Here is a 26,429-nt window from a genome sequence, read left to right on the forward strand (position 1 = left end):
ATCGCAACAGGCAATTAAGGGCGTTAATATTATAGTGGTTCTAGGTGCGTTAAGGTTCTGGTGTGGTGCGCTGCAGCCCGCTAACAGCAGGTCGCAGTAAAAAGGGTGAAGGAGGGAAGTGCGGCTTTTAGCGAAGAAGGAGGGCATTTTCGGTGGTTTCTCCAGTGGCGCGAACCTAAGCGCAGCCATTGAGCTGCTGAAGGGGCCAATGAAAGGCAAGACGATCGCAATCATGATCTGTGATTCAGGTCTGAAGTATCTATCAACTGACCTTTGGGCTGAGACGTTGGAAAATTGAAGCAGGTATAGCATAGTTTCAAAAGGATAAATACTACCCCGTGGGAGAGGCGATCAAGCATCAAGGCCACAGAGCGAACGAACATGCTGTTTCGTGATATGACTTGAGCCCTTTAACCCTCTATTTGTACATGCCATCTATCAAACACGGGCGAAGCCAGAAATGCAGGACATGCGTCTGGCACATCTAACCCCTTAATCGAAACTTTTCTCTGCCCTCCCAACAACTGTAACGATCTACTCCAACTTTTCATTGCATTCAACCAAGCAACTTTTGGATATCTGCCATCCGGGTCTCCTGGGTCTTCTTGCCCTTATTCTTCTCCTGAAAAGCTTTGCCAACAAGCGTTCGCTTCTCGTGTTGAATATCCAGCACACGCTCCTCAACGGTGCCTTCCATGACAAGTCGCCAGACGGTAGTGGGCCGCTTCTGGCCCAGACGATGCACACGATCGACGGCCTGGTCTTCAATGGCCGGCGCCCACCAGCTGTCCGCGAGAATGACCGTGTCTGCCGATACGAGATTGAGACCGACACTGCAGACGGCCAAACTAGCGAGCATCACCCGCGTATTGGGGTCGTTGTCGAGAGCATCAATGGCTGCGTCACGTTTCGCAGCTGTCATTGAGCCGTCGATGCGGCAGAACTTGATTCCTGCCTCCGAGATTTGGGCTTGGATAATGTTAAGGAACGAAGTCCATTGTGAGAAGATGACAATCTTGGACTTTGGGTCCTTTGTCGTGGCTTGGACAATCTTAACGAGGGCTTCCGTCTTGGAGCTCTTTCCATCCGAATCGAAGCCATCGTCTGCGGCCTCCTCGCCACCTTCAGGGGCCGGCTCAAGAAGAGAATCTTCTTCGAGCTGGTTGCGGCACATTGGGCACTTATGCTGGGTCTGGATGACCTTGTTGATGCAGCCACAGCAGAAGACGTGCTTGCAGTGGGTGATGACAGGGCTGTCCAGGGTATCAAGACAGACCGCACAGTCCTCTTGCGTCTCAATGTAAAGGCGGAGGGCTTCTTGGAGGATCTTCACGTTCTCAGGGTTAAGGGAAACCACAGATTGGCCCTCGAGGACCTTCAAGAGATCGTCGATTCTCTTGCGACAAAGTGTCCAGTGATTGCAACTGGTGAAAGATCAGTATCATCTTTATAATTCACGGCAGGTGTTCTTACACTTGTCGTAAACGTAAAAGTCGTTCCAGGACGCTCTGGAACTGGCCTTTTCCTGCTTTGGTTTGATTACGATAATCTTCGAGCGCCCCCTTGGCTTCGTTCCTGAGGCTTATGGTCAGATGGGCAAATCATCATCCGATCTGGGCTACTCACAACAAAGCCTCGTACTTGTTCTTCTCATCCGGTCTAAACTGGATGCGATGTACGTACTCCGTCTTGGGCGGTAACTTCAAATCGACAAACTTCATGTCCTTCTTGCGCCTCAGACAAAGGTCTCTCATAAGAAGCTGCAAGAGTGTCTCAGCTCGTTGATGACCTTGAGCGAGTGGCCGAGCGATAACTGTATTGAAAATGACTGGTTGTTCGACACCGCCAGTGATATGGAGGAACTGTAATAGGGACTGGAAATCCTTGATGTTATTGATGCTTTCCGATGATTAGCTATCGTCAACTGCAAGAGGCTTTAGTGTGCTTACATTGGAGTTCCCGTAAGCGCCCATCTGGACTGAGCAGTGAGCTTGGTCGCGGCGATGGCTGCTTTGGTTTTGGCATTGCGGATGGTATGGCCCTCGTCAAGCACGACTCGCCTCCATTTCATCTGCATCAGGGGCGATGTTTTGGGAACGGAGTCTTCAGCCTTCTTTGGTCCCTCCATGGCAAGCGTATTGTAGCTGGTGATGACAACTTGGTACTTTGCCAGCTCATTCTTACCCACCTTGTTGGATCCATGGTACGTGTAAATGGATGGAAGGTGTTCCTTCTTGACGTGTCTGCGCATTTGCTGCTCCCAATTGCTCATGACACTCAATGGAGCGACGATAAGGGTAGTGCCGGAACCGCCCGTCAAAATGAGACTGATAACTTGGAGAGTTTTGCCAAGCCCCATGTCATCGGCAAGAATGCCGCCGGAGAGAAGTTTGGGTTCGTTCATCACGAAATTGGTCGCCATGTTGCTCATTACCTTGTCATTCTTTGGGATTCGTTGCCAAAGCTGAATACTTTCTGTGGTGCCCTTCGGTGGAAACTGGGGGCTCTCCTTAGACGTCATCCAGGCCAGACCCTGTGCACAAGTCAAGTCAGCATTGCCATGTCGATATGTCGATGCGGATGGAAAACACGTCGTACCTGCAACTGATACGGCAAAAGCTGAGCTTCTAGTACTGCCGGCTGCTCCGCCATGGGCATGGCGGCCAGGGTATCTTCGTCGATAATAAGGGATTTGACTGCATCACCGCGACTGTGGGTTTGCAAAGCTTGACTGGCTTGCGTGAGCTGCTCCAGTGACACTTCCGGTTCTGGGGCCGCTGGGGCACTGCCGCCCAAGCCGATCGTCGACTGTGAATTCTTGATGCCAAGTGCCTTTCTCTGGGCTTCAGCCTCAGCCCTGGTCTTCTTGAGCTCGGTGGCTTTGATGAGCTTATCCTTCTTTAGCCGGTCTTCTAGTTGCAGACGCTGCTCACGATCGCCGGTTCCGAAAAGATGCAGGCGAACGGGGCAGTCGAAAACGCCCTTCTCGCCTGTGAGGGTCCCTTCCAAAGCAACATCATCGTTGTCCTAAGAAGGTTGAGCATGGCACTGGGTCAGTGGAATGAGCCACTTACAACGTACGGCGCCAGCTTCTCGGCCACCTTGCGCGGGATGTGGCCAATCTGGATGCCCATGACATTGCAGACCCGAATGGCATTGGAATCGTACTACGTATGCACGTTAGTATGGTTGCAAGACCACGAATAAGAGACACCATACTGGGTTGGTGGGTTCCCGCAGACAGACGACAACCTCTCCCTGCGAGGCGTAGCCGTTGTAGTACCGCACTCCGACGATCTTGGTATCTAAAACACGGCGTTAGATCACATAATACCCTAAATAAGGGCCAGAATCCATACCGAGATTTCCATAAAGCTCTCGGGCTGGACCATCGGGAGCTTGTGTGAGGTCGATTAGGTCAGCATCGTCCCGGTCGTAATAGACATGCTGCGAAGAAGGGCCGGCGAAAGAACTGGAGCTAGCCGTGCGTTGGGTGTTATACGGCTGGCTGCCCGCAACACGGGCCCCGGTGGACTGTCCCGAAGACGGGCCCCTATTTACGGCCGGCCTTTTCCTTGGTGGCGGCGCTGACGAGTTCTCGCCCTCACTGCTAATGAGGTCGATAACATCGAGGCCGCGCTTCTTGGGCGGCATCTTTGCTGTCCGCGTGCGGCCCAGTACCTATTGATGAGCGGCCTGATTGGACTTGGTTCGTGCAACGATGGACCGAAACGGGAAAGTCGTCAGATGTGGTCAGATTCAACGGTCGGTACCGAAAGCTCCAAAAGGACCAAATCAGGAATCCCAGAAAGACGGAACCTCTCACGGCGAAGCTCCCAACGCGGCCGACGCGTCTCGCGTATCTCGCTGAGCGTCCACCCACTGCAGGATCGACGCAGGGGTCCGTTTGCTCTTGCCCGAGCGCTGAGGCTTGAGCTTGTGGCTCGTGCGCAAGTCAAGTCAGCCAGAAAACGGGCCCCGGTCTGTGGCTGGAATCATCAAGCACGCCATCGTGGGGGACGACAGACCGAGCCAATCACCACCGAGTGCAAAATCACGACATTTCACGTGACCCGCCCTGGGGGCTCGTTATGGGTGGTCTCTGGCCAACGGCGACCTCTTGCGGCTCTTGCACCCTTCACAACCTCACTCGACTTCGTTTTTCATGTTTCAGGCAGTCTCCTGTTGAATTTGCTATCTTCTGGTACCCAAAACCCAAAGGGAAACGCGGCAGGTTGAACTCCTCGTCGGTGTCTATCCACTATTTGGTGGATAGAGCCCTTCATGCCATCATCAGTCATCAGTCTACCGACAAGCGCCTTTCGGCTGTCGGCATGCTCGCTCGTATATCAAACAGGACGACCCGAGGCTCGAGCCATCATCGGAATGCATGAAAGAAAGAATACGCAAACGCCAAACACGAATTCGAACATTATCCGGGCTCCCCCTCTTACTGCTTCGGCAGTCGGCGGCCGTATGCCGAGTAGTAGCCGCACTTGGCTACGTGACTGCTCTTACTAGTCTTCTCATTGAAGATGTTGCATCCTCCCTTAGCGACGTTGGGCGGGGTGTACACTACGGGGCCGGTCAGCAAAATTGTTTCGGCGAAGACGGTGAAGCAAAACCCACGGTGAAGGGATACGGCGAAGTCGCTGCCCCTGTTGCAGACCCGGTGGACGCCAAGTTCGTCTGCCATGTATGCCACCGCATTCTCCTTGTGTGTTCTCTCAGACATCACTTTCATCGGTTGTTCTTCCTCGCCCTCGGGGAAGGCATATCGGATCTCAGTCAGGTTGCCCTTGAGGATCTTCATGAGGCAATGGGCGTTGCCGTGGTCGTGGATGGGACTGCCCTTGCCCGGAGACCAGACAAGCACAAGCTGTGTTCGCATTAGCATCGACGTCAACCACAAAGCTGTGGCGATGTCTACTCACAAGATTGCTCTTGCCGTTACCCTCGTCGACGAGGTTTCTTGTGTATCCCATACTCTTCTCAGCGAATGCAAATTGGATCCATTCACTCTCCCTTGAGTTGTATTGTTCCATCAGCTCCATCAACTCCTTGACGTCGACGTCAGCCGAGTCCAACCCCGACGACGGGCCCAGGGCCTCCTTCAACGCCAACACGAGCTCATCGAACCGGTTGCTGTCGCCCTTCAGTTCGTGCCCGAAGGCAGAGGTGATCTTGGTCAGGATTTCGAGGGCCATGGCTACGAATGGGATGGCTGGTCTATGGTACTGGTCGATGCTTGGGATGGACGATTGTCTTTCGGTATGCTCAACGTGCGGGGTTTTGAGTCTTGTCGCTCTCTGGTGATACGATTGCACCGGTCGGTCACTGGGACAGGCGCGCGCCTCGTTACCTGATGGGAATGGGCGGAACTCGCGGAGCGACTGGTTATTCCGACCTCGGACGGTGGGTCGGGACGCCCATCAGACCCTATCTCTTCTCTGAGACAGGGTAGTCTGAACACGTTGGCGGCGCTGTGTGCACAGTTTGGTCGGCGAATGCTATGTCGTTGGGTAGACGAATTCCCCCAAAAATGGAGGCTTCTGGTTGGTTGAGATAACCAAAGGAGGCTTTGTCGTGGGATCCTTGCAAAGCCGGCGATAGGCGGTGGGCGGCCCCCTATGTACATGGTGGTCAGATGGCCTCACATAAGACGAAATGGGTCTGGTTAGAGTTTCGCGGCGGTCAAGTCTAGTCCATTGCAAACCGGACAGACGACGTATCTAATGCGCGCGTGCTGCTTTGAAGCTGATTGACAACTATGGGGTTGCGTTATGTTTAGTCAATGCCAATGGGATTCTGTGTTCGGTACCGGTGTTCAGGGTGCTGACCGACAGCCGCTATGCTCTCAATCGCCGACTGAGTTGGGCGTGGTGGGGCGCCTGACCGTAACGGGTTCGCCCGTAGGTATTACTCACTACCTAGGTACCTTAGGATTGCTCAGCTAGCACCTAGGTACTTTCCAGAAGACCGCCACTTCAATCTCAAGTTTTTCTCATAGAGTTTCTTTCTTTCGTTCAGAGGGTAGTATTTATCTAATATTAAATCAATTTTAAATTCAAAGTTGCGTGCGGTTTCATTGCAGTCTTGCGCCCCTTGCAAACTGCACTACCCAGAATGGCAACTATCAGCACAACTGCGACTGTCCAGTCAAACCTCAGCAAGCCTGCCCGAAGTCGGAAACAGACAGTATGGCAGCATGCGATGCGACTCCCTGTACGCCCTGCAAGGAGGATGTTGGCTGGCGAAAGATAGTCAGAAACTTCACCCCATCGTACGTCACAGCGGAAGCATTGCCGGCAAGAGTCCATCTCTAACACCGGTACAGATGGTTCGCGGTTACGATGGGCACGGGCATCGTGTCAATTCTCCTCCATAACTTGCCTTACAACACGACTTGGATTTCTCACGGCCTCGCTGTCGCGTTCTTCATTCTCAACGCTGGTCTTTTCGGAGTATTTACGGGCGTTACCGTCTTGCGGTATGCGCTTTATCCCGAAATTTGGAAGGCGATGGTTATCCATCCAGCCCAGTCGATGTTCCTTGGCTGTTTCCCAATGGGATTTGCCAGTAAATGACCTTCACACAAGATTGAAATAACGCCAGCCACTAATGCCTGCACTTAGCTATTATTAACATGATGATATTCGTCTGCGCTCCAGCCTGGGGTAACTGGGTTGTTTCATGGGCTTGGGGCTTCTGGTGGTTTGATGCTGCTCTGTCCCTGGCAACTTGCATCACTGTGCCGTTTGTCATGTAAGTCCAAATTTGGGGCGGTCCCAATCCTAACCACCCTCGGTAATCATTGCTCAGGGCTGGGTGTGACTTGAGGCCTTCCAGACTTGCCTACCTTCTTTGGCCTATTCTAATAGCCGAACCCTAGGATCCATCAACACCGTCCGGGGCTGCAAGCTGTTACAGCAGCCAGTCTTCTACCAATTGTGCCAGTAGTAGTTGCGTCTTCAACGGGTGGCATCGTTGCTGAGGCTTTGTCCAACCCAGATCATGCATTTATCACACTTATCGCCTCTTACATCCTATGGGGGATAGGGATCTGCTTCTCCAGCATAGTGTTGGCACTTTACTTCCATCGCTTGACTATTCATAGTCTTCCTCCCAAAGAAGCCATCGTCTCGGTGTTTCTGCCAATTGGCCCATTGGGCCAAGGTGGCTTTGGCATTCAGCAACTGGGCAAAGTGTCCCTCAAACTCCTTCCCCAGACAACAGCTTTCACCACTGCGGCGCCCGGTGCCGTACACGGCGGGGAGATTCTCTACTTCCTGGGCATTTTTCTCGCCTTAATCATGTGGGGCTTCGCGCTGGTCTGGTTATCTTTTGCTCTCATCAGCATTGTGACGATGCAAAAGTTCCCGTTCAACATGGGCTGGTGGGGGTTCACGTTTCCGTTGGGTGTGATGGCAACCTGCACCAACATGCTGGCGCAGGACTTGAATAGCACGTTCTTCAGAGTCATGACCATGGTATGCATCGTCTCTCAACCCCAAGAAGTGAAGTTACTAACAACAACATATCTAGATTTTCTCACTTTCCGTCTGTCTCCTATGGCTGTTAGTTGCAGTCAGGACGCTGCACCAAGCCATATCTGGAGAGATCTTCTTCGCTCCCTGCTTGAAAGACTTGAGAGACAAACAGGCCCAGGCAGGATCAGACCGCAGAGTATGAATTGCAACGTAAATATGAAAGACAGAGCGCCGTTCATAGATGTAGACGTGGATAGAGACTGGGCCCGCGACGAGGTAGAGACAACGAAAGTAGACTCACTGACAAGTAATGTCTAGATAAAAGTTCAAGCATAGATGCAGGGAATCGGATTCGAGACTGTTTCATAAACTTTATTTGGACTTCGTTAAAGCAATACGTCAAGCTCTCAAAGCTCAGCTCCATCCTGTGTTTCTTCAAACACGAGGTAGAAGCTTTCTGACAGCCCATTTGGGGTTGGCAGATGGCAGGGGTTTCTCCAAAAAAACGCTAATGGCGGGGTTGATGAGGTGCAGCACCCGCCAAAATTCTCTTGCGGGGGCACCAACCACACTCAGGTCCAAAAGTCCAGGCGCCGAAACTCTGAATAAGAATTGCCATTGCGGTTGCGCCCACTGGCTGCATGGTCCCCTCGCCAAACCCACACCCCGCCACTGCAACCCTCGCACCTCCCAAGAATTGTGACGGCAGCAGCAGTTCCAAGGCTCAAACTTGAGCACCGCTGCTCTTCGACGATTCTCAAGGGTCAAGATGGCTTCCCCTCTTGATCGGCCGGGCATCTTGTCCGTGCTGAACAGTAAGCATTGGACCCGTCGCAGTCGCGTCGCTACCCGTGCGCATTTGCGCTAACTTTTCTGGTTCTTTGTGCGTAGACTTCCACGATGTATGGCAAGAAATTCGCATACCCGTCATTCTGTTTACTGCTTTCGGCCTGCTCGTCCTCCGGTTCTACCTTCACAGTGTCGAGGAGAAGGACGAATTGAAAGCATTTCCCAAGGCCTTGAACAGGGAAAAGCCCGAGTCGAAGCCGCTACCGAAGCCCATCGACGAGAAGAAGGATGCGAAGCCGAGTCCGGTTGTCGAAGCGAAGGCGCCCAAGTCGAACGGCCCGAAGAGGATAAAGGGTGGTCTCGTCAAGCGGCTCTCTGAAGAGCTCAAGGATGGAGAGGTTTTGGCGAGGACGGTGCGGCCTCTGATCTTCTTCTCGAGCATCACTGCGAACACACCCAAGATTGCGAAGGACTATGCCGAGCGCTTGGAAAAGGAGCTGGAAAAGGTTACCGCGGATACCGGCTGCTCATTCAACACCCCTGAGGTTCTGGATCTGGCTGAAATCGACTTTGACGACTACTTCATCACCCCGCCCAAGTCTGAGGATCCCGTCGAGCTGTTCTACATGTTCCTCCTGCCAAGTTACAACATTGACACGATCAACGACACCTTCTTGGAGCACCTGCAAGAGACGCACCATGATTTCCGCATCGACACCGCCCCTCTATCCCCGCTACTTGGTTATTCCGTCTTTGGCTTTGGCGACCGCGAAGGATGGCCTACGGAAGACGAAGGGTTCTGCTTCCAGGCCAAGGAGGTCGACAAGTGGATGGCTAAGCTTACCGGCCGCAAGAGAGCTTTCCCTGTGGGCATGGGTGACACGAAGCGGGACTACGTCGAAAGGTTATCCGAATGGTCTGAGGGTGTTGTAGATGTACTCGGTATGCTAGCCAAGACGGGTAGCCTAGGTGAAGGTCTGCCGGGAAGTGGCGCACCCGAAGAAAGTGACGACGAGTCCGCGGCGGAGGATGATGACGAGGTTCTCATCGAGGAAGACGCAAAGCCCGAGAAGCTCAAGAGCCGCAAGAACATTGACGACGTCGAGGATCTTGGTCGCATCATGAAGAGCTCCAACCCCGACGCCGACACGAAATCCGCCGCTGCCCCTATTGCCGTCGACTTCACAACCTACGGAAAGTCCGCCTCCGCTCCCAAGAAAACCCCGACCAATGCCGCAAAAGAGATGGTCCCCAAGAACTCCCCCACCTACGCCTCGCTCACAAAACAGGGCTACTCCATCGTCGGCTCGCACTCGGGCGTCAAGATCTGCCGCTGGACAAAGTCCGCCCTGCGCGGCCGCGGCTCCTGCTACAAGTACTCCTTCTATGGCATTAACTCTCATCAGTGCATGGAGACGACGCCCTCGCTGTCTTGCTCCAACAAGTGCGTCTTCTGCTGGCGCCACGGCACGAACCCCGTCGGCACCACCTGGCGCTGGGTCGTCGACCCGCCCGAGCTCATCTTTGACGGCGTCAAGGCCAACCACTACAACAAGATTAAGATGCTCCGCGGCGTCCCCGGCGTCAGGGCCGAGAGGTTCGCCGAGGCCATGCGCATCCGCCACTGCGCCCTCTCCCTCGTCGGCGAGCCCATCTTCTACCCGTACATCAACGAGTTTCTCGGCATGCTCCACGCCGAGCGCATCTCGTCCTTCCTCGTCTGCAACGCCCAGCACCCGGACCAGCTCGCCGCCCTCAAGGCCGTCACGCAGCTGTACGTCTCCATCGACGCCTCGAACAAGGAGTCGCTGCGGAAGATCGACCGCCCGCTGCACCGCGACTTCTGGGAGCGGTTCCAGCGGTGTCTGGACATCTTGCGCGAAAAGCGCTTCAAGCATCGCACCGTCTTCCGCCTTACGCTCGTTAAGGGCTTTAATGTTGACGACGAGGTCGAGGGGTACGCGCAGCTCGTCGAGAAGGGACTGCCGTGCTTCGTGGAGATCAAGGGCGTCACGTACTGCGGCACCTCCACAGCGTCCAACGCCGGCCTGAGCATGTCTAACGTGCCGTTCTACTGGGAGGTTGCGGAGTTCGTGACGGCCCTGGAGAAGAGGCTTAACGAGAAGGGGCTCAAGTACGGCATTGCGGCGGAGCATGCGCACAGCTGCTGCGTGCTGCTTGCGAGCGACAGATTCTACAAGGACGGCAAGTGGCACCCGAGGATTGACTACCAGAGGTTCTTTGAGCTGCTCGAGGAGCGCGGGGCCGATGGGGACTGGAAGCCGGAGGATTACATGGGTGAAGCGACGCCAGAGTGGGCGACTTGGGGCAATGGCGGATTCGATCCCCGAGACGAGAGGGTTGACAGAAAGGGCAGGAAAATTGAGGCGTAGGACTTTTAGTAGTAATAGAAAAACGACTGCATCCGCAAGGGCACAACATTATCTTCACAAGCCCAGTTGTGGGCCGTCTTTGAACTTGAAGAAATTTTGTGAACCGGGCGCCATTGCGTCATAGCCATGGTCACGACAGTGCTGACGACCCCAGTCCAACGTACATAAACGTTCAAAAAAACGGTCAAATGGCTTTTCTGCCCATCGACAGTAGCTGACTGACAAGCATTACGAGATTGTGAAATTCGTTAACTTCTTGCTTGTTCTTCCTGCCAGGGTCGTCATCAATATACATATGGTTTCCTCTTACAAAACCTTCTATCAAAACAGCCCAGCCGGCCAGAGTATTGTACATTGAAAAAGTCGTGAATCCTCTTTTTCTCTTCGCGGTATGATGGTAGTCGGGGGATTAGGAGTGAGGGTCGGGGAATGGTTGGACAGTATCACGCCATGCGCAGAGTGATCTTGCTGTCCTTTTGGTGGGTTATGAAGTGTGCCCGTCGGTAGCCGGGAGGAGTGAGAGTGGAGGGGATTAATCTGGGTGCCGTGAGGGACGGAGCCTCTTTAGTCCAGGCCAACGGTGGGCATGTCAGAGAGGTTGGCGTTGACACCGCCGGTATACTGGCCGATGTTGAGGGTCGAGTCGTAGGCGATCATCTCAGCCAGGACATCCAGAACAGGCTGTCAATGGGTTAGTTCCATGTCGAGTCTTTGAAAGTCGGCGTGCTTCCTTACCTTGGGAACGGTCTTGTCGTAGATACCAATCAGGTCACCAGGCGTGGGGTAGACCTTCAGGCCCTTGTAGAACGCCAGCGCAGCCTCAACGGCGCGGGTAGCTATTGATTTAACTTGTCAGCAACCAAGTCCATTTGGAATACTCCAGAGTGTTTGCGCTCTTCCTCGAAGACGGGAGATCGGTGGAGGGGTGAACTAACGGTCTGCGGAAAGGGTCTCTCCCTCGGAAACCTGCTGCAAGAAAAAGGCTTCTCTGGACTCAACGTCGTCGGGGAAGCCCTCGGCCTTGGCATCGTCGACGGACTGCTTGATCGCTTGACGCTGGCGGACGGTCTCCAGCTGGGCCTCCTCCTTCTCGGCCTTGTGCTGTCTGCGCTCGTTTCGGCGCAGCTCTCTGCGGAATTCGGCCTTGTTGCGGCGGTTGTAGTCGAAGTAAACGGCGTAGGCTGTTTGGCAACAGTCAGCACAACAGCTTCCTCCTCGTCTATCCACGACCCCTCGTATGCCATCAAGATATCCAGTAATGATAGTCTGGCTGGCGCGCGGAGCTGGAGGCCAACTCACCAAACAGGCCGGTAACCGCGGCGGCGACCGATGCCGTCACTATCGTCGACGTCTGGGACATTTTGGGATACTCCGAAGGCGGGACAAACAAAGAAGGCAGGGCGATGCAGCGGGCGGGTGCTGAAGAGGGGTAGAGTGTATGCGAGAGGCGGCTGGAAAGTCGATGCTGCGCTCAGCGATTTTGTTGGATGATTCGCAGGACCAGAGAGGTTGGCGAGGGTTCTTTTCGTTGGCGGAGTGAATATCGAAAGAGAGAAGCTCTACCGGGAATCGATGGAGCTTCCGCTACCAATTTTTTTTAGCCTCTGCGCCATCGTTTGCCAGAGGTCGCGTTCCTTGCCAAGAGCCGCTGTGGGTGGTGGGTAGGAGGGCACGGACCAGGTGTACGTATCGAGACGACAGCTTGCCCGCACTTCCACTGAGAGATCCAATGGTGCTGCGCTGCTAAGTGGTTACGTAGCGGGATGGGTGCTGCCAGCGGCCCAAGTCCACTATCCCGTCCATCCAAATGAGCAGGGGTGCCGCCTCTCAAACGGCCACAGTACCGGCACGGCAGCTACCCATTCCTTGAGAGGTGCATGAAACAACAACGACCCGACCTTCATCCTCACGAGGGGTGCTTTTGTGCCCTTGAACACCTGCAATTCTTCGACGCACGGCAGACGTCGCTGGAATCGGCTGCTACCCGTACGAAATTGAACAAAGCAGTTACCCAACATGTCGGAAGATCGGGAGAGGAGCAAGATATCGCTGAGAAGCGGCAACAAGAGGAAAGGCCGCCCCCAGATTAGTGCTCCGCGTCAGATCTCGGAACCCATTCTGCAAGATGGATCTGGTCCGGTGCGGCAGCCCGGCTCGAGGCCGATGGCCGACGCTGGTCCTCCCCCGGTGCAGCCGCGACCTCGTCCGCCGCCGCAGGCTGGCGGCTCAAAGGTAAGCAAGACAACCAAGCGCCGAGCCGTCTTCCACGGTCAGGTGGAAGCATGCGATGCGACTCGATAGCAAGATGTAGGAGCTAACTCGAGGATGTACAGACCTCCGACTTGGTGAAGCGACGATACTCTACGAGATTTAACAACCTCCCGAATGACTTCGACGTGAATAACCCCCCGGTGCCGGCGATGCCATCCCTAGACAAGTACGAAACCCGCCAGCGAATGGCGCGACCACCACCCAGCCGAGGGGGCGATACGGCTCCCGCTCCTACTGTCGACGTCAAGGCCCTACGTGACCCCAACCTGGCTCCCGATCAATGTATGTCTTCGTGTTCGGTGTATTTCACTCGAGGTTGCTGACTTGGTATCCTATAGATGTCGCCAGTTTGCTCAGCGAAGCCTCCGAGGACCAGATCCGTGAGTTCGAAGACAACCTCCGAGGTCTCAAGAGTCGAGCCGGCGCAGATCTCCAACAAAATGTCATGCAAAATCGCACCCAGTTCATCAAAATCAGCAAAGAAGCCGAAAAGCTCAAGGGCGAGATGCGAGCGCTGAAGAACCTCATGACAGACCTCAAGGTTAATACAACAGCGCTGCGCCAAGCATCCAGCAACAATAACAATAATAGTAACAACGAGTCGTCGGGCCTCAACGGCGAGCTTTCCGCGGGCTTGAGCAAGAGAGACAAACGCAGCTCTGTCGCAGATCGGAGTGCGCTTTGGAACTCACAGATGCAGGCGCTTTACAAGAACGTTGAGGGATCGCAAAAGTTTTTGCCCAACTCTTCCACTCGTCACGTCATCCAGAATGCTGGAGCTTGGATCGAGCTGGACAACGCAACCTACAAGTCTCGTCGCGCGATGCAGATTTTCCTTCTCAACGACCACCTGCTGATTGCTAGTCGCAAGAAGAGGAAGGCAGATGTGCCTCCTCGTGAGGCAACTGGCCCACTTGTGAAGCTCGTGGCCGATAGGTGTTGGCCCCTGCTAGACGTTGAAGTGGTGGACATGGCGGGTTCGAGTGATTCTTCGACCACTCGCAACAAGCTAGCAGATGCCATCATGGTCAGGGGTGTTGGTCAAGAGTCGGTCATTTACCGGACAGAGAAGCCTGAGGACACGGAGAAGAACGGTCTGCTCCTGAACATCCGCAAGGCGGTGGAGAACCTGCGAAAGGAGCGACAGTCAGAATTGGAGGCCAACAACAAAGCCAAGGAGACGATCAACTATTTCGCATCTCGAGACCCCGGTTTGCTCCAGAAAACGGAGCTGTTGGAGACACTCTCCGATATCAAGGACATGCTCATTGACGTGGACGGAAAGCAGCAAAATCTCCGGTGGGTTGAAAGCCAAATGGACGAGCTGGATATCGATATCGCGCTGCAGAACTTTGAGCCTGCTGTAAGCCGTGTCGAGAAGCTCAAGAGCCTCGCTCGAAGCCTGAAGAACAACACGGTGGCGCAGGACTTCATCAGCTTCAAGGTTGAAGAGCGATGCTCCAAGCTGGCGGGCATGATCATTCGCGAATTGGAAACAACGCATAATGCGCCGACGAAGAACAAGCGCAACGTTACCTGGTTGGCCAGGCTAGGGTATGAGGACCGCGCTCGTGAGGCCTACCTAGTAGCCAGGCACGAGACCATCCAGAAGCGAATCAGGTAAGCAGGATTCTCAACGATTTCCAAACACAATCTGACCTTCAACAGACAAACGATATTCCAAGGAGACTTGCATCAATACATCTGGGAGGTCTCGTTCGTCTACTTTTCGCTCATCCGCAATACGGTGAGCTGCTTCCACTCATGCTTCCCACCGCCAATGATGAGCGCCTGTGTCAAGTGGGCCAAGGAAGAGGTCGAGTCGTTCAACGCCATCCTCGGAAGGCAACTGAGCAGCACAGAGCGGGGTGGGGAGGCGTGGAACCAGTGCATGGAACGAGCACAGGAGCACGCAAAGATGCTCAGCGAAGTGCAGCTCGACTTCCGCAACCTGGTCGGCAAAGATCTGGTAGACCACGCGTCTGGGGTGGCTAGTCCCGTCGGGCTCGGTTTGTCCTAGATATCTGATTTGACGACGAGCGCCGGCTGGTCGAGGTGACGGCAAAGCATGCCATTGAGCCTGGTGATGGCTGGGATTGCGCTGATTTATGTCGATTGCCTCGCGTTGAAAATTGAGACGGGCGTTTGTTTATGGAGGAAGCATGTAAATGAGTGCAAGACATTGGAGTTACGGACTATGACGAAGATGCCGCAATCACTGGCATGTGTCAAGGTTCCAGACCACGCTTGGGGCTGACTCGGATCCCCTGGCTCGGGTCGCTGTGTTTACCTGCGACGGCGTTTGTGACTTGCGGGATGGATAACTTGTAAACCTGAACTGAACCGTCCAGGATCGCAAGGATCGCAAGTATTCTCATTACAATATAAGCAGTAATAGAGCATAAATGTATACTACGTGAAGGATTATCGCATGAGGCCTCTCGTGGCAGGCTCAAGAAAATTAGCAGTCGAATGGCTTGAGGCTTACTTGCCTCTGCATCGGATTTAAGCGAAGAGGCAGGCCATTTCCTCGTGCTGCAACCAGCAGCCGTGACAGCGCAGCGCAGCACGACACAGTAAGGTAGGTAAGGTACACCTCCGCGCAACAACCTAGGTAAGGTACATCCGATGCTGCGTTCCTCCCTCCCAGTCCCAATCACAGATCCCAAGCCCACGCACCAGCATCCGTACCGTACCCGCTCCCGCCTGCCTGTCTTCCTCGTCTGCACCTGCACCAGCACGAGCACAAGCACAAGCAGGAGCAGCACCACTTCCCAGCCCGTCTCCCACCTCGCAAAAATCCCCAGGTGCCGCCCAACCCAACATCGACGCCCTCCTCATCAAACTCCCATCAGAGAATTAGAATCCCGCTCCCGCCCCGCCCTGCGCGACAACATCCCCCGTCCATCCTCCCCTGCGCCGAACTCCATTTTGGCCCTCCCTATCTGGCCTCAGACGAAGCTCTGACCGCCTTCGACGATTCGCCGCCGCCAGCCCCACGCTACTGGATTGAGGTGCTGTGCTAATCTGAAAGACCGCGACCTGTTGCTGAAAACAACGTCATTCTCCCCTCGACACGAACGACCACGACACGACCGCCCTCGCCTTTCCCGCCATTTTGCTACTCGCGACCGATCGAAATACTTTAGTGACGAACTTTGCTACATCTTAGACGACTTTCAGCATGGATACGAACATGGAGGATGTTGGGCGTGTCCCCGCCGATCTGCCCTCTACCCAGAACCTTGAGCCCACCACAATCCCGACCCTAGATGGCTGGATTGAGAGCCTCATGAACTGCAAGCAGCTCGTCGAGGCCGACGTTCAGAGGCTTTGCGAGAAGGTCAGTCGCTATTCTCGCTGATGATGGACAGCCGCAATGCGCCTCTGCACCAGCTGTCGTCATAGCTGCCTGCGACTGAGCCTTTGTGCCCTCCCCTCATCTCCGAATAGCCCCTCGCGTGACCTCGCAGCGACAAATTTCTGACATTCATCAACAGGCGCGGGAAGTCTTGCAGGACGAGTCCAACGTGCAACCAGTCGTACGTCCTCCTCGCCCCCTTGGACATGGGCGATTCGAACTGACCCATCCTCCATCAGAAATGCCCAGTCACAGTGTGCGGTGATATCCACGGCCAATTTCACGATCTTATGGAGTTGTTCAAGATTGGCGGCCCTAACCCCGACACCAACTACCTTTTCATGGGTGCGTTGGGCCTGAAAAGACGCTCGTCTTGCCACGAGCAATTGCTTACGCTATTCGATAGGTGACTACGTCGACCGAGGCTACTACTCTGTCGAGACCGTGACTCTGCTCGTCGCCCTCAAGATCCGATACCCTCAGCGCATCACCATCCTCCGTGGCAATCACGAGTCCCGCCAGATCACCCAAGTCTACGGCTTCTACGACGAGTGCCTTCGGAAATACGGCAATGCCAACGTGTGGAAGTACTTTACCGACCTCTTCGACTACCTCCCCCTTACTGCCCTCATCGACAACCAAATCTTCTGCCTTCACGGCGGTTTGTCGCCCAGTATCGACACCCTGGACAACATCAGAGCTCTTGACAGAATTCAGGAGGTTCCCCACGAGGGCCCCATGTGCGACTTGCTTTGGTCTGACCCCGATGACCGCTGCGGCTGGGGAATCTCTCCCCGTGGCGCTGGCTACACCTTTGGCCAAGACATTTCCGAGGCTTTCAACCACAACAACGGCCTCACGCTTATTGCCCGTGCTCATCAGCTTGTCATGGAGGGTTACAACTGGTCGCAGGATAGGAACGTGGTGACTATCTTCTCGGGTAAGCTTCGCCAGGTCTTGTTTTGAGGCACGGCAACTGACACGCGCGCAGCACCCAACTATTGTTACAGATGCGGCAACCAGGCCGCGATCATGGAGATCGACGAACATCTCAAGTACACTTTGTAAGTACCAAAGAGGCCAGGATTTTAGAAGGATGCGAGCTGACCACGTAAAGCCTCCAATTCGATCCTTGCCCGAGAGCCGGCGAACCAATGGTCTCGAGACGCACACCCGACTACTTCCTCTGATCACGCATCCGATACCCTTACTACTCATTACCCGGAATCATCATTATCTGGGTGCTATCCGTGGAAGAGATTCGAAAGAGAGGGCGTGTGCATGCTCAACTTGCATTGGTGCTTGGGGGGAGTCTAATCTTGTAAGATTACAAACAAAAGCCAAAAGACCAATGTACTCCCAAGAGAGAGATTCTGCGTTGAGCATTAGATGGAGCGAGGGGTCTATGGGAACGAGCGCGAGCGCGGCCCCTCTCGACCGAGGAGGCTTCCCCTTGGACTCTCACTCTGTCAACGCGTTAGATACTCATAGACCGCCGGCAATAAGAAGGTGTCGATGCTAATGAAGTTTGATGTTCTATTCTTTTCTGTTCGAACTCATTCTATGCTCATGAACCGTTTCTGAGGTATGTCTTGGTCATTATCGTCATGTACAATGGGAATTACCAATGCCCGCAGGTGCCATCCGATCATTACAACTATGCGTCAACTACTGAAGGGGTATAACAAACTTGACTTCTTTTTCTTTCTCTCTGGCGACTGCTCTTCTCACTTTTTCCGATTCTTGCGGTGGCGGCTGTGTTTTCGTCCATGATGGTGGTGGTGATGGCGATGATGATGCCCGTCCCTCTTTCTCCTGCTCCGCCCCCGGGACCTCCTCTCCCACTCCCTGATCCTCTCCGCCATGATCTCCTCGCTTTCGCCGCTCCTCGTGTTCGTGTACGACTGCGAGCTGCTATCGTACGAACTGCTCCCGTGAGAGTCATATGAGCTGCCGTGGGAGCTGCGGAAGTACGCGCTCAGATACGACGAGTCCCGGCAGTCGTCGATCTCGCTCAGCCCGCGGATGACGCCGGACCGCTCGCTGCGGCGGGAGGTGTAGGTCGTGTAGCGCGCCTCCTCGATCTCCTCGACGCTGATGCGGTTCCGCCCGTGACGGCCGTGGCGGCGGGTGACGGTGAGGTTGCTCACGCGGTGGTACTTGTACTGGCCCTTGCGGTAGTCGCCGGGCTTGCAGGCGCTGTCGGGGACGTGGAAGCGCATGTCGAAGCGCATGAGGGCGTAGGTGAAGACGACGATGAGCTCGAGGTCGTAGTTGAAGACGTAATAGCAGGCCTTGTGGTGCCACCAGCCCGGGAAGAAGGCGGGGCGGACGGCGAAGTTGACGGCGCAGCGGTAGGCGGCGCCGATGGTGAGGAGGAAGGCGGTGGCGAGGACGAGGAGGGCCTTTGTGGAGAGGGAGCCGTAGCCGAAGGGCTCGGGGCGGCGGAGGCCTGGGTAGAGGAGGGCGCCGCCGACGATGAGTATGGGGGCGAAGGCGAGGACGGCGAGGGAGGTGGAGGAGAAGAGCTGGACGAGGTGGCACCTGTTGAGGTAGACGAGGTCGAGGGTGTAGAAGGATACGACGGTGGCGACGACGGCGCAGAGGAGGCATACGGCGATGTAGAAGTAGAGGAAGAGGAAGAAGTAGCCGACGAAGGGGTTCCAGCCGAGGTTGGGGTGGAGGCCGCGGAGGAGGCGGTGGGCGAAGAGGATGTTGAGGGCGAAGAGGAGGACAACGCCGGCGGCGGCGAAGATTGTGGCGGCGATGTCGAGCTTGACGTTCCAGGGCTGGGTGGCCCAGGCGATGCGGAGGGAGAGGGCGATGATGCGGGTGGTGCAGAAGCCGACGAGGACCGTGGAGGGGAAGAACTTGTGACCGGCGGCCTTGTTGCGGATGAAGATGAAGCCGTTGAGGGCCGCGGCGGCGAGGAAGAAGATGATGAGGATGATGCAGATGGGCACGTCGACGCGGACCGTTGGGATCAGGCCGAGGATCGCGACCTGCGGCTGGTACGGAGGGCCGAGGGGGTTCTGGGAAGGGTGTTGGATGTTAGTTGAGAGAGAACGGCGGAGGAAGACGCAAACAGGGTTTACGGACTTGGATTATCGGGTCGAAATCCGACATGATGTCGGATCTGATGTGAGGGGACCCTCCTGCAAGAAGATGGTGTGTCCTTTGAAGGTGAGGCTTTCAAGGTTATAAGTGACAAAGTTGGTGAGGCTGGGCTTGGCGCTTGGCTTCAATGACTGTGCTCACTCTGGGGAAGATGGCAGGCAGAGGAGCTGGAGCAGCCTTCCGGTTGACCTTGGCTGGAGTGAAGGCAGCATTCTGGAGGTTGGCTTTTGAGCGAGGGAGCGCCGGGGGGGTTGACAAGTTATCATTCGCAAGGGTGATTGACCAGGGGTTTGAGCAGAGAGGGCAGACAGTGGGAGAGGTTCGTCTGGTGTTTTGATGTTTACTAGCGTCGGCGTAGGATGCGTTGACTCTGGGTAGACGGCACGGACTTGGGAGATGGGGGGAAACAGAGGGAGAAGCACGCGAGGAAGTTTCAGCTGGAGGCGGGCGAAGAGGCGAAAGTTGGGAGTTTTGATGAATGGGCATTCTCTTTGGAATCTTGGTTTTTCGAGAACAATGGGTGATGGGCTTTGTGTGGAGGTGTGCGTCTCATAGATGGAATGGCATGATAAGATACACGAGATGGCATATTTTTGCCCCTCACAAATACCTGATTGGCTTTCATTGAATTGTGTCACGTTTCTCTACAATATTATGTATCTACTCGTTTGAATGGAGTTGCAAGCAGGCTTTTGTCAGGGTTGATGGACGAAACGAATGACGACACCTTGCGTCTCTGAGATGGAGAGACGACTAGTCATGATCTTGTGCAGGCTTTGGGAGATTTCCTGCCCATAGCCTCGGATCGCTCTGAACGGGGACGCAACGCTTCGCGCTCTGTGGTTGCGAGACACCCTCCCAAACGGCGGGAGGCAAATCCATGGGCAGACATCCCATCGCCGGGGTTTAAGTCTCTCTGTTTCCCCCACCCTGTCTCCAGGTCTGGAAACGCACCGCCACAATGGAGCTGCGCGCTGGTAGAAACTTGTTTCCCGTCTCCGTCATCTGGGACATTCAACGGTCGAGGTCCGCTGGACGTGCGCTGCTAACGGACATGCAAAGATGTCGATGGCGGGGTTGTCCAGGTCACGGACCTCGGTGGTTGGGGCAGAGGAGGATTCCATTGTGACGAGTAGTCATTGTGTAAGTAGGGCGCCCAACCATGCAAAATTGGGAGACCAAGAAATCGTGAAGGAAAAATTGATACTGCGTCGATTTCTGAAAACCAGACGTCGTCGAAGTTCGGGCGTTGAGCTGGGTGGAAGGCGCCAGGGTAAGAGAGCCTGCTTGAAGATCCGAAGTCCGTCGCCGACGATCCGGCTGTCGATCAAGAACACGGTTCTAGGTCCGGGGCCAATCATCTCTCCGGGCCTAAGGCCAGGTTCTCGGACGGTGCTCTAAGCGTGTAAGAAGACTCGTTTCTGCTCTTCCATGCTCGCTTAACATGGCGAAAGTCGAGCCACCGTTGAGCAACAACTCAACTTCCGGCTCTTGCATGTTTAGCTCGACAGGACGCGTATCGCGCTCCATTTCCTCGTACCCTTGCCGCTAGGTTCGGGCCCGAAGCATTTCAAATTCTGAGTTGGCCCACGTCAGCAGATCAAGACGGCAAAAACATCTCGCATTAGGCAGGTCGATATACGGCCAATCAGCGGGAAACGATGGGCATCATTCATCGAATGAGCAAGGTATATCCAACATGACTGGCTGCGTTGAACAGAAACAGAACGGGCGAGCCTTTTGGCCGGTCTTTGAAAATCCCCACGGCGAGGCTAAGTGTTCAGCAGAGCAACCCTTGCGCACCCTTTGTAACCTATGAAGCTTCTTCTCATGCAGGTTTTTGACGCAAAGCTGATATTGTGCATGTAAAGAAAAGAGTCGAATAGGTGTCCAGGCAATTCTCGAGCCAGGAGCTCGCGGCCTTGATAGATGCCGAAGAAAGCACTATTTCCTAGACCGTGATGAACGCGCTGGCCCGGACATTCCGTGTGCTGGTGAAGAGCGGCGACTAGCCAACAGCGCAGAAGGTCGGTTACATAGCTGCGAAACGTGGACTGTTGGCGGCAAGTTAGACGTAGCCCGGCATTCGATTTCAACATTGTATCCAGCATCATTAGTGCGATGGCCCTCGTTCTAGACTTCTGTTCGAGATTCAGACCCCGGTCGCAGGCTTTTAAACGTGGCGATCGAGAGAGAAACATTGTACAGGAAGCTCTGCTGGAGCTGACGTTCAGGCAGAAGCGCCACCACCAGCAGGCGCAACCGACACCACGATCTGGACGTGGTGCGAATTTCTTTCGATCGACGTTGCCACTAGGCTTGACACGAAGGGCTCCTGTCGCCATGGCCAATCTTCCACATTCATGTCAAGCCTGGAATTTCCGTCTTTGCCCTTGAAAGCACTTAGTCCGATGTGCTATCCTCGCTAAGGGCTGATGGGTATTAGCTTAGCAGTATCCAACAACAGCGCAAAGAAGATGAAACTTCTCGCTATCAAACCTTTATTTCGATTGTCCAGCAGCAAGTCTTGAAGTTACCGTTAAAGATGGCGACAAAGGAGTTACGTTGAAAAGGAGAGCCAATCAGGTGCAGGCATGAGGACCGCACCCAGCCGAGGGCAATTACCCCCGGAAACAAATTGGAGGCTGAATCATGCGCGTTTTCAATTCGCATAAAGTTACGAGCCCGTAATTTTTCGCCCACATTCTGTATACGCAACCTCATGATGGAACGTACTGCACTACCGAGCCGCTGCATGAATGACAATTCAACGGCGACGCCGCCTTCACGAAAGACTGTCTCTTCCCGCCGCTGTTTTTGAAAGGCCGCTCCACTCACAACTACCGAAGACTTCCGGCCGTTTTTGAACCCCGTTCTCTTGGTGGATATCTGTTTCTCGTGACTGAGTGTAGTGGGGCCGAGTAGCGAGTACATTTGGGATACAAGCAGCGGCTCCGGCGGCCGTTGAGCGTGGTAGTGGGGTGGGCAACGGTCTCAAGTGAGAAGCTCTTTGTTGTCGTCTTTGTTTAGATGGTGCGACTCCATGGTGAAGTAGAAGGAGGCGAACTTGCTCAAGCCAGCGGAGGCTTGCCACGTTGATTGAAGAATAAGAAAGCAATTGCTTGAAACCACTCGGATCGAAAACTTGCGGGTGGTGGACAAGTCTTGATGGCAGCCAACCGCTCAACGGCGGCATGCACGCTCAGATGCTGCAGCCCTTCACCACTCAAGCGGCATGCCACCAGTGTCTCAAGACCGCATAGGAGGTCGAAGCTGTAGCATCTTTGATGTGATGCTGTCGCTCAACGTCGCTAACTGGAGGCGAATTCGGCATCTTTACTTGACCCCGGATCTTCGTTGGAAACACATCTAATAACGGCCGGATCGAAGTTGAGATCTTAAGCTCCGAGAGGCTGACGTGAGATACACTTGCCCGCGAAGTCAATTTGGGAATAGCTGATTGGACTGGAAACCAGATGGAAGCCGGAAGGATCGAAGGTTCAATCACCACTACAGTCGTTCCCTGTCGTGGTAAGGCAAACTTCAATGCGTTCTATTTGTGTCCACCGCTCTCGCACCTAAGCCCTGGTTAGAGTTGAATCCCACTGGCTGGGCAGGCAGAGCTTTCTCCTGGCCGCGTTGTGTCCGGCCGCGACCGGTCTCTTTGCTGAAGGCAGCGGCATCCGGCTCGAATGATGAGCGGCACAACTGCAGCACTTGAGACCGATTACCCACGCAGCTCACGAAGGACTCGGCGGTGCTCCCTTGACAGACGGGTCTTGTGAGATATGATGGGCCACAAAATGACGCGAGCTGTCATTGGGCGGGTCATCCAAACGGCGTGTTCATCCATGATAGATAATCCGGCGCAACGGGCATATCTTGGTCATATCTTTGTCCGTGCCATGCAGGGCGGAACAGCGCTGGGGCCTCTCTTCATCTCGCAAACACCGTCGTCGTCTTTTGGGCCAGTCGCCAGTGCAGGCGAGCCTGGCAGAGGTGCCAGGAGCGGACTTTTTGGGGTCAGAGAGCTCTCTTCCCCACTCTCCTCACATCCCTGTTGCAATCATGAAGCGATGCTGGGTCTCGCCAATCACAGCTCGTTGCCGTCAAGCTGAGACAACCTAGAAGGAGTTTTAATTTCGCCAATTGCTTCCGTTTGCCAAGAGTGCAGTTGGCCCCTCAAGTCAATCGGCAGTTTAAGATGTTTCTTTGCTGGATCTCAAAGGTTTCTGACAACTTGACTGCTTGCCTCTGGGGTCGATGACGATGCTTCAAGCGCGGAAAGCTGTCTCGTGTCACTCCATCTGCGTCTGCGTCTGCGCTGCTGCTGCAACTGCAGTGCAACTTTAGTACCTGCGCAAGTTCATAGCGAGGCGCTCGTCACACATCCACACCGTCGCAGACGCAGACGCAGAGGCTGCTGCTGCATGTGCCGTGTTGTCTCCCTTGCGGATGCGATTCCCTGTTTGCCGGCGTTGGACCGGCTTCGCGAGCGACAATCACCGGCCCGTGAGCGAGCCGCCGGTATGGCTTTGCTCGACCGCAATGCGAACCGTGGTGGAAGTGGCTCTGCATGTTGTAATTCTGCGAGGCAAGCCAAAGGTACAGACGAACAGCAGGCTGCTGCTCGTGGACCGGAAATGGGTGTTTGCCGTCGCCATTCGTTCGGACTCGACGCAGGCGCAGCCGCGTATGTTCAGGCTAGATGTTGCAACGCGAGACGAACAAATGTGAGACATGTGGTACTGTTGATGAGGGCGAAGGGAGACAGCTCCTTAAGACATTGATCTCGGTTGACGCTGGCTCCATTAAGCGTCGAAAAAGCATCATCAGGGCGTCTACTGGGTGCTCATCCGCTGTAGTACTGTAGTCGGTAGATACACAGACGGCTGCCGATTGATCCATCCTGAATGCTGACTTGTGGCATTGGGGCCGGTTTTGTCCATTATTGCACTGACATTGCGAGCAGGCATGCTCCCTCCTCGAAAGAACGCCACGAGTGTCGGCTCGCACTAGACCTAAGCATCGCTGAAATTGTGCCTGTTATGTCGTCCACCATTGGTCTCCGTCTTGTGCGTTGTGACGCAGGAAATGGGATGTCAACAAGCCGGGAGAGACAAAAAGTCGTATGCATGCAGATGAAAATAGCATCCGAGATGAGCGAGATGAATGCGAGAACTCAGAAGACGGCCTGCAAGCTTGTTAAAGACGGCAAGCGAAGAAGGCGAGTTTTCCTCGACGCGCTACGGCGCTCGGGATCCAGACGCTCGGGACGGGCTCAGGAGTAAATGTCCGGGCATCGATCCATCGTCAAGCATTGAAGCATTGAATGACAGCCCTACGACAGTGAACGAGCCGTGGGACTGGTTCATGCAGTCAAAGGAGGTCGCGGGTTGCGGATATAGCTAGGGGAAACAATCTCCACGGCTCAATGCAGAGGAGCCAGAGAGGAGAGCTTTTGCGGTCGAAGCAGTCAAACGACAACGACTCCAAACGACGACACGACGACACGACAAGCGAAAGCGGTGCGAGAGAGTTTGATTCATGGCTGTCGAGGGGGAACCACTGGGGAGTGAGGGAGGGGGACCCTGGACCCTTGCCATCTCCCCTGCTCCACCAAATTTGAATGGTCCAGGCGCGTTGCCTATTTCTGACAATTCCGGTGGCCGTTGCTCCTCGTGTGAACAGGGGTAGCCAGTACGCCGTCAGGTACGGCGGTACGTACCGGTCAACTTTCTTTAGTTTCTGGGCGACCGTCCACGCAGACGTGGGGCGGACTGAGGTGGCTTCACTGGCTTCCCACCTGGCGCAGCCAGTCAGAGCGGTCGCAGGTGACAGGGAAGGCAGGCTCCAAGTCCCCCAACTTCCCAAGGCCAACCCTCCGTCCCATTGAGAGAAAAGTCGGGCGGGTGTGGGTGTGGCTCCTGCTCTTGCAGTTCCAACCTGGGACTGGACTGCTCCAGTCCCGTCCACGAGGGACACTGGACGGAAGGAAGACCTTCCTTTCCAGACGCGAGGTGAGGTGGGCAGCAGGCGCTTCCTTCCTTCTGTTGATGGCACTCTGCTTGCTGGCTGCTGCATCAGATCGCACTTGCAATTGCACCTTGCTCTTTCCAACCTTTCCTTTTCCCTATCAAGCCAGAAGAAGGCAGGCCCCAGCAACCGCACCCCCCTTCGCGCCTACCTTAGGTACCTTGCCTTGCCTTACAGTCAACAAAAAAAAAAAAAAAAAAAAAAAAAAAAAAAAAAAAAACNTAAAAAAAAAAAAAAAAAAAAAAAAAAAAAAAAAAAAAAAAAAAAAAACCTCCTTCCCGCCGGCGTCCCATCCTGAAGGCGTCGTGGTATCGGTGCACCTGAGAAAAGAAAGAAGCCCACACACACCCTCTTCCTCTCAGTTGCACCTTCCCGTCGCGCGCCGTCGCCAGTCAGACCCGGCCGGGTCAAGGTCCAGGTCCAGGTCGAGGTCCAGGTTCAGGGTAGTCCCACCCATGTACCCTCAACTGCAGTGATAGGCTGTGCCCATGTCTCTCTGTCCCATGTCTACGTCCCCTTGCCTTGTCCTCCCACGTTGGCCGCCGCCTCCAATTTTCCCTATTTTCCTAAGCACCTCCCGCGCCGTACCTGCCTCTGCTCTGCTCTCTTGTCCCCTTCCCTTTCCCTCCTTCGCGCGTGTGTGCTGTGTGTTGCGTGTGCTGCGTCGTCTGCGTCTCTATCCGTAGCCGTTGTCGCCGCTGCTCGCCCCCCAAAACAACATCGTCGCCTTTTTCGCTTCTTCACTCGTCTCGAACGAGCCCGACCGTGACATCGACACGTCGGCTTGCCTTACCTCGGAGCTTAACTGCATCCCGCCCCTAATAGTAGACCTACCTAAACAGCTTGTTATTTTTTCCCTACTTTCCGTTCACTCACCCTCGTTCAGTCTATTTACCACCTACCTTACCTGCCTCAACCCGTTGGTGCGGTTCCCCGAGTAGCTGCCTACCTACCGTATCTACTTGCCAAAAA

At 54.8% G+C, this 26,429-nt stretch overlaps 6 protein-coding genes and 1 pseudogene across 7 annotated transcripts; 4 read left to right on the forward strand and 3 right to left on the reverse strand.

Annotated features, from left to right (window-relative positions):
* Nucleotides 1-556: 556 nt before the first annotated feature.
* On the reverse strand, nucleotides 557-5,207 carry GCG54_00013280 (annotated as a pseudogene). The gene is made up of 11 exons: nucleotides 4,935-5,207; nucleotides 4,630-4,879; nucleotides 4,455-4,575; nucleotides 3,360-3,681; nucleotides 3,220-3,305; nucleotides 3,075-3,167; nucleotides 2,599-3,027; nucleotides 1,950-2,533; nucleotides 1,627-1,899; nucleotides 1,474-1,575; nucleotides 557-1,424 (listed from the first exon to the last, which is right to left on the reverse strand). Coding segments are annotated over exons 1-11 (3,401 nt in total).
* An 888-nt stretch (nucleotides 5,208-6,095) lies between these two features.
* On the forward strand, nucleotides 6,096-7,692 carry GCG54_00013281 (Sulfite efflux pump SSU1; the record flags this gene model as incomplete). Its single annotated transcript, XM_045413138.1, has 5 exons — nucleotides 6,096-6,283; nucleotides 6,338-6,579; nucleotides 6,636-6,765; nucleotides 7,118-7,490; nucleotides 7,546-7,692. Coding segments are annotated over 5 exons (1,080 nt in total), but the record flags the coding sequence as incomplete, so codon positions are not given.
* Nucleotides 7,693-8,259: 567 nt separating this feature from the next.
* GCG54_00013282 (S-adenosyl-L-methionine-dependent tRNA 4-demethylwyosine synthase) lies at nucleotides 8,260-10,672 on the forward strand (the record flags this gene model as incomplete). The annotated part of the gene is made up of 2 exons (XM_045413139.1): nucleotides 8,260-8,305; nucleotides 8,382-10,672. The coding sequence occupies 2 exons, from the start codon at nucleotides 8,260-8,262 to the stop codon at nucleotides 10,670-10,672; spliced, it is 2,337 nt and encodes a 778-aa protein (XP_045262335.1).
* Nucleotides 10,673-11,236: 564 nt separating this feature from the next.
* On the reverse strand, nucleotides 11,237-12,032 carry GCG54_00013283 (Mitochondrial import receptor subunit tom20; the record flags this gene model as incomplete). The annotated part of the gene is made up of 4 exons (XM_045413140.1): nucleotides 11,237-11,353; nucleotides 11,408-11,508; nucleotides 11,608-11,853; nucleotides 11,972-12,032. 4 exons carry the CDS (start codon nucleotides 12,030-12,032, stop codon nucleotides 11,237-11,239), a joined length of 525 nt encoding a protein of 174 aa, XP_045262336.1.
* Nucleotides 12,033-12,688: 656 nt separating this feature from the next.
* GCG54_00013284 (Exocyst complex component exo84) lies at nucleotides 12,689-14,963 on the forward strand (the record flags this gene model as incomplete). The annotated part of the gene is made up of 4 exons (XM_045413141.1): nucleotides 12,689-12,904; nucleotides 13,006-13,225; nucleotides 13,282-14,563; nucleotides 14,612-14,963. 4 exons carry the CDS (start codon nucleotides 12,689-12,691, stop codon nucleotides 14,961-14,963), a joined length of 2,070 nt encoding a protein of 689 aa, XP_045262337.1.
* A 1,164-nt stretch (nucleotides 14,964-16,127) lies between these two features.
* GCG54_00013285 (Serine/threonine-protein phosphatase PP2A catalytic subunit) lies at nucleotides 16,128-17,494 on the forward strand (the record flags this gene model as incomplete). The annotated part of the gene is made up of 6 exons (XM_045413142.1): nucleotides 16,128-16,286; nucleotides 16,444-16,485; nucleotides 16,544-16,649; nucleotides 16,711-17,244; nucleotides 17,296-17,368; nucleotides 17,422-17,494. The coding sequence occupies 6 exons, from the start codon at nucleotides 16,128-16,130 to the stop codon at nucleotides 17,492-17,494; spliced, it is 987 nt and encodes a 328-aa protein (XP_045262338.1).
* A 537-nt stretch (nucleotides 17,495-18,031) lies between these two features.
* Nucleotides 18,032-19,430, reverse strand: GCG54_00013286 (uncharacterized protein; the record flags this gene model as incomplete). Its single annotated transcript, XM_045413143.1, has 2 exons — nucleotides 18,032-19,336; nucleotides 19,404-19,430. 2 exons carry the CDS (start codon nucleotides 19,428-19,430, stop codon nucleotides 18,032-18,034), a joined length of 1,332 nt encoding a protein of 443 aa, XP_045262339.1.
* Nucleotides 19,431-26,429: the final 6,999 nt, after the last annotated feature.

Source organism: Colletotrichum gloeosporioides (assembly GCF_011800055.1).
Source record: "Colletotrichum gloeosporioides strain Lc1 chromosome Unknown consensus_55, whole genome shotgun sequence".
NCBI classification, from domain to species: domain Eukaryota; kingdom Fungi; phylum Ascomycota; class Sordariomycetes; order Glomerellales; family Glomerellaceae; genus Colletotrichum; species Colletotrichum gloeosporioides.